We start from the raw sequence: 14,827 nt of genomic DNA, 5'->3' as shown, positions 1-14,827 counted from the left end.
CACCCATGTGCTTTTTATAACTAACGCAAGTTATTAAATAGATTAATAAACTTTAAAAATACAATAACACATGCTTAATATGCATTTAGGAATTCAATTTATTGGTAGTAGGATTTTACTAAGTGTTTCTACATGTTGATTTATCCAAGTGATTAAAAAACCCCATCTTAATGCATTTTTAATGTCTCATGTGATTTAAAATTTAATAAAATGACTATAGTTTTCAATAAAGTAACATGAAAATAGACCCAAAAAGGATAATTTTCATAAAACATTAAAAACTATGGTCAAATCAACTCAAATTGAGTTAAAATTTAAAAATGGATGCCAAAATCTACTACAAATATTAAATAGAACTTTATATCATGTTTTTGCTTATTAAAACCCCACTTTTGGAGGTTTTTTTAAATCACGCCTTGCTTTTCACCTTAAAAACCCTACATTTTCTTTCATAACTTGAGCTAGACAACCTTGTTTGAGGCCTAAGTTACATCAAAGCAAGTAGGTTTGCCATGATTGTTACCATAAGGCAAAAAAGACCCAAAACTATTTACAACAAGAAAAACAAACAAAAGACCTGAAAGTTTGTAAAAAATTCAAGCATTTCCAATCATAGAAGAGAAACTATTTTTACAATCTTTGGGGATAGCTTGCAAAAGAAATGCACTAACAAAGGTACATAGAGTACAATAGGTATAATTAATTACCTCAATGATACTTTATTATTATTTTTAAAAACAAAGAGGCTATACCTATGAACTTATGAGAAAACTACACAGGGTTGCCTTAATTTTTGATGTCAAAGTTAAGGAAAACACTTTATCAAATATTTGACTTTCGTTAGGACCCATACCAAGTTAATTATTTGCATCAAATTTCTAATATTAGTTTCATCACATTACATCAAGACAATTATCTGTCTCGATCAATCTCAAGGTTTCAAATCATTCTAAAGATGATTAGTTCCATTGCTTCACATAAAATTTCTTACTTTTCAACATCAAAACCAACAATCAAGCATGTGTGCACTTCCATTGCTTTACATTGAGTGAAACATTCTAATTTCTTGATCAATCTTTGTTCGATCAAGTTTGAAACTAGTATCATCAAATCTTCAATGAATCTTCACTCCACCAAGTTTGAATCAATTTTTAATCAAGAATAGTTTCATCACTTCACATCAAGCTATTCAATGATTTTACATTAATCTATTCTTTGAATTAATCTATAGTTTGTACATCGATTCAAAGAGGAGAAAATGTAGTCACTTGAAGATGATCTAGTCTAACTAAGAGGATTAAACTGTCAAATCAATCAAAATTTTCCTAAAAAAGATCAATCTCTTAATGATGATAATTTAACCAATCAATTCATTAACACAATTCATCAAAAATTAGTTAATAAAAAACAACATTAAAGCTTAATTGATATTATCAATTCACTAATTAATACTCCAAGCCCAATTAATTAAATCAAAATAATTAACATCACTTGAATAGAGTTATTAATTAAAGAAATTAATTTACTTTTCCTTATTTTCATCTCATTAGTAAGAGATAAATGACTTAATATTCTACAATCAAGGGATAATCACATGGATTCAGAAAAATCTATCTCAAGCACTTTTCAAGGATGAATCCCAACTACTCAAATCCATCTCAAATCTATAAAAGAAGTTCACTCAAGGATCTCTGTGTGTGTGTGTGTGCGCACACACACACACACACACACACATTTACATACCTATATGCTAAAAAAATGAATTCATTTTATATTTTAGCAGATTATCATGATCATCTAGCTTAATCTATTTAATTGAATTTCCAATTCATAGCTTAAATTATGTTAAATTGCATAGGAATTGCATAATAGTTCATGAATCTTTCATTCTAAATTGTTTGTTCATTGATCTAGATTGATAATCTAAGATAAATATTTTAGTTAAATAAAACTCTTGTTAGTTAGGAAACAATGGGATGCTCTCTTTGGTTTATTATGCATTGTTTGATTTCACTCAATTAACAAAAGGATTAATGTCTCATTGAGTGTTTGTGCTTGTAGGTGCAGGGATAAATATCACACACACAATTTTTTCCATCAATGAGAACATCTAAGCCATTAAGATAAATATCTCTTGCCGACATGATTATTCCCAATTTGGGTTTTCCACTATAAACTTTGGTAATCTTGTGTTCTTGGTTCTTTTTGCTCCTTGCATGCATACAATTTCCTGTGGTGAGTACTGAAGTTATTTGTTGGATATTTATTTTATGATGACCCCGCTCCCCCCACCACCACACCCTCACTTTCATCATCCAGAGTGTGTTTTAATTTTATACATGTTGATTAATTCACCATCTCTCCTCCCCATTAACATACTAAAGTGTTCAACAAATAAATATCTAGTTATTTAAGAAATTAGGTCAAACCCTAATAAATTATAAAAGGGGGACATACATAAAGGAATCACTTCTAAGTTTATTATATTTTCTTAGTAAATTTTTCAGGCGATCTAAATAAGATTATACTATAAAATGATATATTTCATAAAGTGACTTTTAAAAGGTGCAACTTTCCAGCTTGGATTAGAAAATTTCCTTTCTATTGAGTCTTTAATTGAAACTTTATGTAGAGAATAATGTAAATCTATCAAAGAACCCCTAATCAACCATAGAGTTCAATGATCGATACAATTTTTTTAACATGATAGAGGCATTAACACATGTTTCCCAATACCATTATAAACCAAATCACCATTATCATATATTCTCCAAAGATATAAATACATTATACCTTTATATCCATCTCTTCTTCATTCAATATGAAAAATTTAAACCCTTGATTTATCCATTACTTTCAAAAGAAAATCAAGAATTGTCCAACTGTGAAATAAAATCTATTATGGTCATGAAAGTATAGCCATAAACAATCATCTATAACTCTTAAAATATTGATAGCTAGGCCAATCACACCATTCATATTGTGGAATGGAAAATTATAGACCATTTCTCTAATTTATAGCAATATCTAACAATGTAATAAAATGTAATGTCTATTTTCCGAAAATTGGTCACTATCAATCAGAGCTTTGGGCAGTTACACATAGTTTTCACCCAAACTTTGATAACTTTCTGAATACTGCATGAAATCATCTCAAACCAAAATCGTGCGCGCGCGCGTGCACACACACACACACACAATTCTAGGCTGTATATGTCTGTACAAGGCCTATAAACAAGAGGAAAAACTTTCAAAACAACAAAACAATAGATTGAAATAAGTAAATTATGATACAAAAATGCCTCCAATGCTTTCCAATCCTTCTCAAACTTTACATAATACCTATGAATGATCATTACAAAAGTTTTTATAGCCTTTACATCTTCATGTCGAAGTTAGGACAATATTTGACTCAAATGACTTTACAACTTCACAAGAACATTCCAAAAATATTAGGATGGACTATAATGTCTCTTATCATAATTTTACCCCTTCATGGGAATTTTATACATATTTTACCAAATGACTAATTCAAGACCATATTAGACAACTCATTACAAAAATCTCTTTTAGCCTTACATATTGATCCATATTGACTCAAAATGACATAAAAATGCAAATATAATTGAATTTAATTATGAATACTATAGAATCCTTTGATGTCTTTTCTTTGTTCTTCTATACCAAAACTATCCAAAAAAATTAAGGGATTTATCATCCAAACTATGCTAAAAAATAATATACCAATGACAAAAATCAAGTTCAACATCCTAGAAAGAATGACTATGTTTTGTGATGCAAAGTCTAAACTAGTCTAGGTGAGTTACACAAGAAACCAATTTCTTCCAAATGCAGGCCATGACCCAAGGTATTAGGTGAATGTATATTCCCAATATAATTAGCTCCAAAAAACCCCTTATTCCCACTCCTACACCCATAACTCACTCTAACTCTAATTTAATGCCTTGCTTATCCTCAATCCTTACAAGCTACCCTAGGAACTTTAAACCAGTGTCACTTCAAGATCACCAAGACACAAAGTAGAGGATTTAGACAGCATACATGTTTGGTTTCCAACCAGTCTCCAAGTTGTAACCTTTAACTCAATTAACCACATCAACATCTCTCAACTAGGCCTGAATTGATGTACTAGAATTAGGCCTCCAAACTTGGGTTTTTCCTAATAAGTTTAAATATCTTCGAAACACTTCCCAAAAAAATTACATAGTTGAATACCCATTTCAGAGGACTACCAAATTACAAGGTTTTTAGCTTTCCAACTAATTTCTAACACCAAAACCTCCAATTTGGCCTAATTATGAGGGTTTTGGGTTGATATAACTAGGGCTTTCAAAATCTCAGATTTATATTGGTCAGCCACACAAATTGGCTATTCTAATCCTTCAAGGACAATCCAATTCATCGACTTCTACTCTCCTTTGGCATCCCACTCCTAAAACCCTTTATTGCTACTGCATACTACATTCACCAAGCTAGTCACATACAACATACCCAACTCAATTTATACCATTTTGCATAGATAACTCGACCACATCAATATTTGTCAACTAGGCCTAAATTCACCTACTAAAATTAGGCCTCCAAACTTGGTTTTTGCTTGATAAATTGACATCTCTCCAAGACACTTCCCAAAAAATCACATATTTGAATACCCATTCTAGAGGAATATCAAATTACAAGGTTTCATCTCAGCCCCAATTTGGCCTGATTATGAGGGTTTTGGGTTGATACAACCAGGGCTTTCAAAATCTTAGATTTATATTGGTCACCCACACAAATTGGCTATTATAACCCTTCAAGGATAACCCAATTCACCAACTTCCACTCTCCTTTGGCATTCCACACTCCCAAAACCTTCTACTGCTATTGCATAATACATTCACCAAGCCAATCATGTACACCATGCCCAACTCAATTTACACCATTTTGCATAGATAACCTGAGTGGCAAGTAAATTGGAAATAGAATAAGTTAGAACACATGCCTACCCCTCTCTTGACCAAAATCCATAATCTGCTAATGGTGCATTTGAGAGGAATATGCCATTTTTTGTGAAGCCCTTATTACATGCCTCAACAAGAGCAACAAGCATATAATATTCAATCAAACTCCATAAATCAACTATCCAAACCAATAAAAGTGTGCATTATGTATACAATTAAATAATCCACCCATTCTAATAATTGAGGAATAAATTTATTCAAGAAGAACCACAAGTTGCACGTCAAAACCACTTACCAATAATCACAGTCCTAAAGCAAACATGCATTTACACCACTAAAAACTTGCCAATGTTTCACTAACCATGCAAATGTCTTCTTACATCCTTAAAAAAATGCAGGCATGACTCGTGACCTTCCCACATCCATCCAATGCTTACAAGAAAAAAAAATTTCTCAGCTTTTGAGATGTTGCAAAGTTGCAATTTTGCAAATTTTGAAACATTTTGGCAATTTTGCAAATTTTTGACAATTTATGTTCCAAACAATGCAAGAAACATATAAACATATCCAAATGACACAAAAATAATCCAAACACCATATAACATCATAATTTGCAAAATATGACTTTGATCGCTTGTTGACCGAGGTTGACTTCCATTGATCAATGCAAAACTATGCATCAAATGATGTAGTAACTTGACCAATGAGAACAACTCAACATGAAATGATTACCAAATGAAATTAAACCTACATACAAATACCTAATGACTATAAAACCAATATTAAGAGAAGATTGACATGATCCCCCATAATGCACTTGCATCATACACCCCATGATAATAAAACTCAAGTCCCTTGAGTTGCTAACTCCTATAAAGTAATTCCATGTTTGATGATATAATGCTCTGACTTCCACACTAACTCTACTTCAAGAGGACCCTACCATTTGAATAGATACTCTTTGTAGGTTCTTTTCCCCATTTTTGTTTTATCACTTTAGTATCAAGAATGCATTCTAACTTCATAGGTTTGTTAGGTGGTAAGTTTTTTACCCATTCCACAAACTTTGATGTATCCTTTACCTTGCTTTGATCATTGACCATATTATATTCTTTGTACAATGTCAGATCTTCTATGTTAGAAATGGGTGAGATCCCTAGATTTGATGGAAGCTCTATTTCATATGCTTTCTCATCATAGTTGTAAAGTATTCTGCGTGGACTAGTTTTCTTCATAAGAAACTTGTTGTATTGACCTTTTAGAAGTCTTTCCTTCCTTAGAGACACTAATACTAGGTCATCAACCTTGAAATGCTTCTCCGTCTTGTTTGATCTTACCTTTCTTTATATGTTGCCACTGATTTCTCTAATTGTGCTTTTACTTCTTCATGAGCAGTATTTATAGCCTTTACAAAAGTCTCCCCTATTGCAGTCCTACCTTATATGTCATGTATGTCCCTCAACTCCATGGGATCCCTAGGATGGAACCTATATACAACCTCAAATGTAGTATTACTAGTAGATCTATTAACTGAATCATTGTAGGCATACTCTACTTGGCCTAAAACTAGATCCTAAGATACTCCAACTTGTTTGGTCAAGAAACTAAATAGGTTTCTAAGTGTCTTATTCACAACTTCTACACGGTCATCTATTTGTGGATGATAGGTTGAAGAAAAGGTAAATTGAGTGCCTAGTTTCTTCCATAGGGTCATCCAAAAGTGTTCCACAAACTTAGTATCCTTGTCAGTAACAATTGACAATGGAGAACTAAAAATCTTAAACACTTCTTTAAAGAATACGTTTTCAATTTGGGATGCATCATGATTGCTCCTAGATGGCACAAAATGAGCCATCTAGATAAATATATTTACCACAAAAATCACCATATCTATTCCCCTAACTGTCTTAAGAAATCCTAAAACAAAATCCATATTGATGCTATCCCAAGGTTTATGAGGAAGTGGAAGAGGTTGATATAAAATTGAATTAAAAGAAGATTCTTTGGCCCTTTGACCAATTCCACAATAGTCAATATACCTCCTTACTTCTCTCTACAAACCAAGCTAGTAGTGAAACCTTTCAACCGACTTCAATGATTATCTTCTCCAAATTGTCCTCCTAATATCCCATTATGCTTTTCCTTTAGTATATTCTCCCCCATGGAAGATTTAGGGATGCACAACGTACTTCCTTCAAGGAGCCTTTCCCACAATACAAAATTAGAGAAATCAACATGAAAAAGTGTTAGTAAAATTAGAACATACTTTGTAAGCCTCCTTGAAATCCTCATCCTCCTTGTACAATCTCTTAAGCTACTCCAATCTAGTACTCTACAATTGAATTTCCTAAATTGCCAACACTCCCCTACTTAAAGCATCAACTACCTTATTTACTTCTCCTTTCTTATGCTTGATAGTGAATATAAAGGACTAAAGTTTCTCCATCCATTTGATGTGTATGATTCAAATTTCCTCCCCATTGAGGAAACTCAAGGCATTTATTGAAAAACACCAAAAAATCCTTCGGAACAAGAGGATGTTTCCATTTTCTCATTGCTTGCACCATTTCATACAAATCAAGATCATAATTACTATACATTTGCTTGGCATCTTTCAATTTTTATAAGATAAAGAATATAGGGTCCCCTTCTTGGCTTAAGACTACTCTAATAACTTGCTTGCTAGCATCACACTCAACCTCAAATATCTTATCAAAGTTTGGTGAAACAAGAGTTCGTACTTCTTTTACCCTCTTCTTTAGATAGTAAAAATTATCATCTGCTTCTTTGGTCCATTGAAACTTACATTTTATCCCACCTTTGATTGTGTCTAAAATGGGAGCATATATTCCATTAAGTCCCCTAATGAATTTTCTATAAAATGTTCTCAGGCAATGGAAACTCCTAACTTCTCTTATTGAAGTTGGAGTTGACCAATTAACTATGAAATCTACCTTAGATGAATCCATTTTCAAACTACTTTGTGAAATGACAAAACCAAAATACACAAGCTAAATTTTAAGAAAATAATATTCCTCCATATTTATTTTTAGGTTCTCCTCTTCAAGCCTTTGCATCACCAACCTAGAGTTTTCAAGGTCATCCTCCTTTTCATACTAAACACCAGAATATCATCAAGATACACAATAAAAAACTTATCAATGAATTGGATGAAATCCCCATTCATCAATCTCATAAAAGTTCTAGGGACATTACTTAGCCCAAATGAAAAAAAAAGCCATTCACAAAACCCCTCATTGGTCTTAAATGTTGTCTTCCATTCATCTCCACATTTAATTCTTATTTGATGATAACCTGATTTGAGATCAATCCTTGAGTGGTAACAAGAACCACCTAGGTAATCCAATACGTCCTCTACTCTTGGCATGGGGAACCTATACCTTATTATAATTTTGTTAATGGTTATGGAGTCCAAAAACAACCTTCACTTCCTATATTTCTTAGGGGCCAAAAGTGATAACCCTGCATAAGGACTTAGACTTTTTCTTTTATTCTTTTATCAAGTAGCTCTTGCACCTTCTTTCTTATCTTTGCATTTTATTGGGGTAACAACTTATAGGAAGCCTTTTTTTGGCAATGTAACACCTAGCATCAGGTCTATTTGATGGCTTACACTCCTCATAGGTGGAAAATCTTCATACTATTCTCCTATAGTTGACATTAAGTTCAATTTGTCTATTAGTGATTCACACTTAGTCAATATACAGTTACTACCAAGTTTCTCAATTTCTACTGAACATCAAAACCTATTTATAGTTCATGCCAAGTATAGTAGTATCTGCTGAGTTGTTCAATGTAAGTGACAGAAACTCTAGTGTTAATCAAGCTCTACAGTGTTAACCAAGTTCCACATTGTCAACTGAGTTACATAGTGTTAACCATGTTCTCTAGTTTCTATTGATCTTGCAATGTTAGCATTGTAAATCTAGTGTTGACCAAGCCATGGGGTGTCAATCGAGTGATTCAGTATATGCAGAGTTTCGTAGTGTTCACCGAGTAACACAATGCTGACCAAGTTCAAGCTACTTGGAAGTGATTAGTATGAATTGAGCCTCTTTGTCAACCGAGTGCCAAACAATGCTGAGTGTTGACAGTGGTTTTCGAGTATCAAAACATCACCAAGTTTGTCTTCAGAACCCAAGTTACAATAGTTTGGTTGACTTTATGGATTTTGGCTAAAATTTTATTGTAGGTGACTTCAGTAAGTTATGATTTGGATTGGTATATATGTAAAGCATTGTATCATATCCAAATGAATATATCACATGAGCATGGAATAAGGAAAATTACAAATTAAGAAGGCTACAAGCAGTATAAGGGAACACAAATATTTATCTATCACAACAAAGTGATCATTACAATTCAAGGAATCTTAACCAGCAGATCAGAGTTGCAGATCAAAGATTAGCAACTGGTTCATCCTAATAGGTGTATTAGTTAAATCCTTTAACAAGGTAGACCTAACAATCTTATGTAAATCTCTTTATAGAGTGCATACTTCATTTTATGTTTTCTAAATCCTTTCACAAGGTGGACCTCACAATACTTATTGCTCCTAATAGGGGAGATCATCATAAGTGGTCAATTGAAAGCCTTAACATGCCAACTTTTTACTGCAGTGCTAAATCTTGTGGGTATCATTCCATTGCCCAAGTTTCTATTCATATCTTTTTGCTTTATGTTAGAGAGTCACATCAGAGTGTCAATGTCTTGAGTATGAGTCTAGATTTTCCATAAGACGGCCTTTCTTATCATCATTCCTTTGAGTTAACCTAATGCAAGAAATCATATAAGCAATGCACCATTTCGAGGCTAGGTCATTAGGTTTTGGAGGGTTTGTTATGCATTTTCCTGATAAGAAGAATGTTCGAATATTCTACTGATTCATTTTTTAAAAATTTCTAATCATGGTGAAGACAAGGATTATACAATGTTGTAGTTTTAATGGAAGACATTGCAGATGATCAAGATCAAGGTGGAGAGAAAGCAATTTGTGCTGCTAAAAATGATCATAAACCTTTAATATCAAATAAGAAAATGTGCATCATCGATTCAATGAATGGACGGTTCATATGCAATCATAACAAGCTATGTGGGTTGGTGAAAATTTCAAATTGATGAAAGAATGACATTGGCCAGTTGAAAATCAAATGCTTACCTGCTCACTTAGTCTCGTTTGTTTCATTTCAATTTCATGGTGACCGTTAGATTTGAAAAAGATTGATGTCTATCATATTTTTACTTTCCAAAGATGTATGAGGTTTAGCTAATGCAAGAAAGAGAGAACACAACATGTGGATCAGGTGAGCCCCTGTTATAGAGCAAGTCGAATAATTAAAGTTTTTGAATCTCATCCATCAGATCTTAAAGGATCCATGCTCATCAGAATGTCATTTTCTAAAGTTGCATGAAAGATAACTAAAGTGACATTACGACAGAATGACATGTGTCCTAATGGGCCCATTATATTCCATGAAGTTCCACAAATCAAAGTAGTCTAACGTCAGATTCTCCAAGCAATGAAAATTTTCCACCTGTTTGCGATAGTGTGCAAAGAAAAACAAAGACTTAACATCATTTATTGCCACCATTAGATAAAAAAGAGATCTGCGCTTGTCATTATGTTGCTATGGAAAGTTTCTTGAATGTTAATTATAGCTAAATAATGACGATTCGATGCATGTACAAAAGGGACCCATGATAGGAAATGAAAAGGAAGAAACACAAAGATTTATAATGTTTAAATCACGATCATTGGTTTAAGATCGATGGTCATAATTCAAAACTACAGTGATCGTTAGAATATGAATTATACAGACTTGGCACCAAATAATAGAATATGAGGAATTGAATATTTCTACAGGATTTTCTAAAGTTGCAGGAAGATAAACAATCATCATATGTTTTTAGAAGTACCATGGATCCAAAATCATCAATAGAAAAGATGCCACATGTTCATATCATTGGATAATTTCATATTTTATTCTCTTTTCTATTTTATGATTGTTGCTCTATTGAACTGAGGGATGACATAAAAACATAAATCTAATCTCATTTGACAATACAGAGGTCAAAAAACTTGATGGTGAATTGGTCTGTAATTCCATTTACCCTATTTTCTTATCATGTTTTGTGGCCAATGTGTAGAGTAGTTTTGCATTAAGAGTTGAAAGATAATCATGTATGATTCTATGAATAATTAGATGAATTCCATTTCATTGTGATGTTTGCAGTATTGTGATTTACTTTCTTCATATATGGTTCAGTTTCTTCTCTTGTTAGTTTCATAACATGTTAGATAGTTTCATTGGGAAATGAAAGATAAATGTGTATGAATCTATTAGTTATTGGTTGGATTCCATTTCATTCAAGGCTGATAGTGAAATTAATTCCATTTTCCCTCATGTGCATATTCTCTTCATTCCTTTTCTACATTTAGAATAGAAGTAAGGGTTAGAAATATCAAGATAATCTACTACAGTCATTCCATTGAGTGTGATAGGTTATTCAAATCCATCTTGACTAAATTGTTTGTGCCTACAAAAAATTTGGTTATTCTTTACCACTCTCAGGTTAAGAGTTTATAATGTCAAAACTTCTCATCTCATAAAAAAAATCATTGCACATTATTGCAAATCATAGGGAGCTATACCTAATAATTTAGAGGGAAACAATAGAATACATACACTGACCCATTTATTGGTAAACATCCTTTTGTCTCTCCAAACATTGGGTATCAAAGAGTCAGGTTATAAAATCTAATAGGAGGACAAACTGTTAACCAACAGTTTTTGGTGTCTCTACTGGGGAAAATTCAAGTGAAAGCTTTGGAGAAATTTCCTTCATATTAATTTGCAATCTAATTCCATACGTTTGAGTTGCAAGAAAGGACTTGTGGTAGTCAGGTGTTTTCCATAAGAACTTAATACTAGTTTTATAGCCTCAACCTATTGAAGAGAAGAAGAAAATTCAATGTTGAAGACTGGTAAGGTAAATTCAAAATACCATTTTTCTAAATATTTGATACACTTTGGATTCCAAATATACCGGGAGTGCCAAGGAAAAAGTAAAGATTGACCCAATATATGAAGAGCTCAAGAAGGCCAATTTTCCTATCCTAGAAGACCTTTGTAGAAGAGGAAGAGCACATGCAAGGAAATTTTTGACCAACCAACCCCAAGATAATCAATTGTTTGCAGTTGTTCCTCTTAATAGAACACAAAGAAGTCAATCTTCTCCTCCTCCTATTCTTAGGACTTCCATTCCTACTGCTTTTGATGCTTTTTTGTTGATTGGTGCAACACTTCTAGTTTTTGTTATTTTTTAGACAAACCAGAATATTATACCAACAACTATGGCACTTCCTTGGGGAAATTCTATTGGTCCTCTTGCCCTTGGGGCTAATAATGATCTGCCAAGAGCATCAATAAATAATTTTCCAAAATTTAATGGGGATGGTACCATATTTGCAGAATAACACCTAAGTTCTTTCCATAAGGCTTGTAGTGTAGTAAATCCTCAACATGAGGATGTGGCTATCAGAATGTTTGTAGATACACTTGTAGACCATGCTGTTGATTGGTTTCAAGACCTACCTATAGGATGCATCATATATTGGGATACTACAAAATAAAGGTTTGATTAATGTTACAAAAGTACAAAGGATGCACAAGAATTGTTTTTGCAATTGGCACAAATAAAGAAAGAACCATCTATTTCTTTGAGAGATTTTAATACAAGGTTCAATAAACTCATCAAAAGAATACCTGTTGCAAGTGCACCTACAAATGATAATAAGGATATTTTCTACATTAACTCTATGCCTCCTGATTTGGGATATCAATTTAGAAGAGCAAATGTAGCAAACTTACAAGATTCTTAGACACTAGCTATGGAGATGGAGGATGACATGATAGCATCTTGTAAGTGGAAAAGAGAATTCCAATATGGAACCATGAATAATACAACTAGTACTTTAAACAATACAAAAGCCATGCATAAAAATATATCTAATGAGCTCATTTCATTGAAGAAATAGATCAATAGGTTGGCTCATTCTTTTCATCAACCTCATCAAGAAGGTTATATAAACCAAAATGGAGGTAAAGCATTGCAAATACCACCTATTCAACAGAGATTATCAATTGAAGGTGCCCCAAAAAGATAAAATATGTGTGCTTTTAATCTAAGGGTAGGTCATGATGGAGATACATGTGTTGATATGATTAGATATAGGAAGATGGTGGATAACAAATAACAAACAATTGAATATCTTGAAAGTGAGGATGATCATACTCCTTGTGGAAAATCTGAAAACTATTTCTTGGAGTATGAATCATATTAAAAGGTAGGAGATGATTGTTTTGCAACTACAGAAGGACCTCAGTTAACAGTAATGACCAAAGGTCAAAAAAACAAAAATCAGACCAAAAATTTAGTTCTTATAAAAAATAATCCACCATCAAACAAATTTGACAAAGATAGTGGCATACTAACTTCAACTACACAAAAGGAGCACAAAGGTAAGTCAACTAATTCCTTTGACATCATACAATACTGTAAAGAGGTAAGAATCTAGATATCTCCGTTGGAATACTTGAAGTCTAATCCTGATCAATTGCAAAGATTAGTTGAGCATTGTAATACTAAGGATGTGGTCATGTTAATATTAATGCTAATGTTGATCATCACAATAAAGCTAGCACTAGTGGAAATTCTTTGAATGATGAAGATTTTGCACTCCCTAAGTTGTTTAAAGAAGAAGAACCTATTGTCTTAGCCACATGCCCAAATAAAAAACTAGATCCCTTCTGCATTTCCTTATTTATCAATGGAAATAGATTGAGTAACTACATCATAGATTCATGAGCCTCTAATAATGTAATGCTTGGTTCTTTAGAAAAAGATTTAGGACTTCCATTGACTAAAATTTTTGGTATATGTTATTTAATGGATGCAAAAGAAGTGCCCTTAGACAGATAAAATATGCTCAAGTTATCCTTGCTGCCTATCCTTCCAAAAGGCTACAACTCACTATTCCAGTGGTAGATATCCTTGCAAGCTATGACATGCTCTTATGTAGAAGTTTCTGCAAAGACATGAGGGGAGAAATAAAACTAGACTAGTCTTGTGCCACTATTCAAGTTGGAGATAAAAAGGTGAAGCTAGAACCAAAAAAAAAGACAAAATTCACTATCCTAAAATTAGATGATCCTAGGTCTCAAATCTTGTATCATGAAATGCAATTTGGCAATTATATGTTGTTCTCTGACACCCTTGATATTTTAGAAGAATCATAGCAAACTAAAGTTGATTGGTTGTGGACTTTAGAATTTGATGACAGTTGTGGTAACATTGGTTCAGGTGCAGGGGTAATGTTGACATCACCTAGTCGAGAAATGACTTGCTTGACTTATAAGTTAGATTTTAAATGTACTAAAAATATGGCAGAATATGAAGCATGTCTCCTTGGTATAGTGGTAGGAAAAAATAAATGAGTTAAGGTACTTAAAGCTCAAGGAGATGCAAAGTTGGTGGTGAGACAAGTCAAAAACCAATATGTAGTAAAGAACTCAAGATTGAGGAATTATCGTAATAAGGTGTGGGATGAAATTTAGAGTCTGGATGCTTTCTTAATTATATCAATACCCAAAGAATTCAATTCAAGAGCTGATTCTTTGGCAAATTCTATATCTTTGCACCTACCACATCCTAATTTCAAAGATCAAGTTTATAAGGTAGAAGTTCTATTCAAACCTATTGTCCCTGATAATGAAGATTATTGGTAGGTGTTTTAAGATGAAAAACATATACTAAAATTCATTGAATGGGAAGATCCTTTT

General features: G+C 32.8%; 1 protein-coding gene across 1 annotated transcript in view; it reads right to left on the bottom strand.

The window, feature by feature from the left end:
- Window positions 1–2,742: 2,742 nt before the first annotated feature.
- LOC149572750 (Tetratricopeptide repeat (TPR)-like superfamily protein) overlaps window positions 2,743–14,827 on the bottom strand; it is a 366,782-nt gene continuing 354,697 nt past the window's right edge. The window contains exon 8 of the mRNA XM_089813833.1: window positions 2,743–3,228. Within this exon, the coding sequence (XP_089669959.1) occupies window positions 3,081–3,228 (148 nt within the window). The 3' untranslated portion in view covers window positions 2,743–3,080. The remainder of the gene's footprint in view (window positions 3,229–14,827) is intronic.

Source organism: Cupressus sempervirens, chromosome 2 (genome assembly GCF_028749045.1).
Source record: "Cupressus sempervirens isolate cs-2001-9-10 chromosome 2, ASM2874904v1, whole genome shotgun sequence".
Classification (NCBI taxonomy): Eukaryota; Viridiplantae; Streptophyta; class Pinopsida; order Cupressales; family Cupressaceae; genus Cupressus; species Cupressus sempervirens.
The sequence above is the reverse complement of the archived record's forward strand: the minus strand, read 5'-3'. Positions and strand labels throughout refer to the sequence as shown.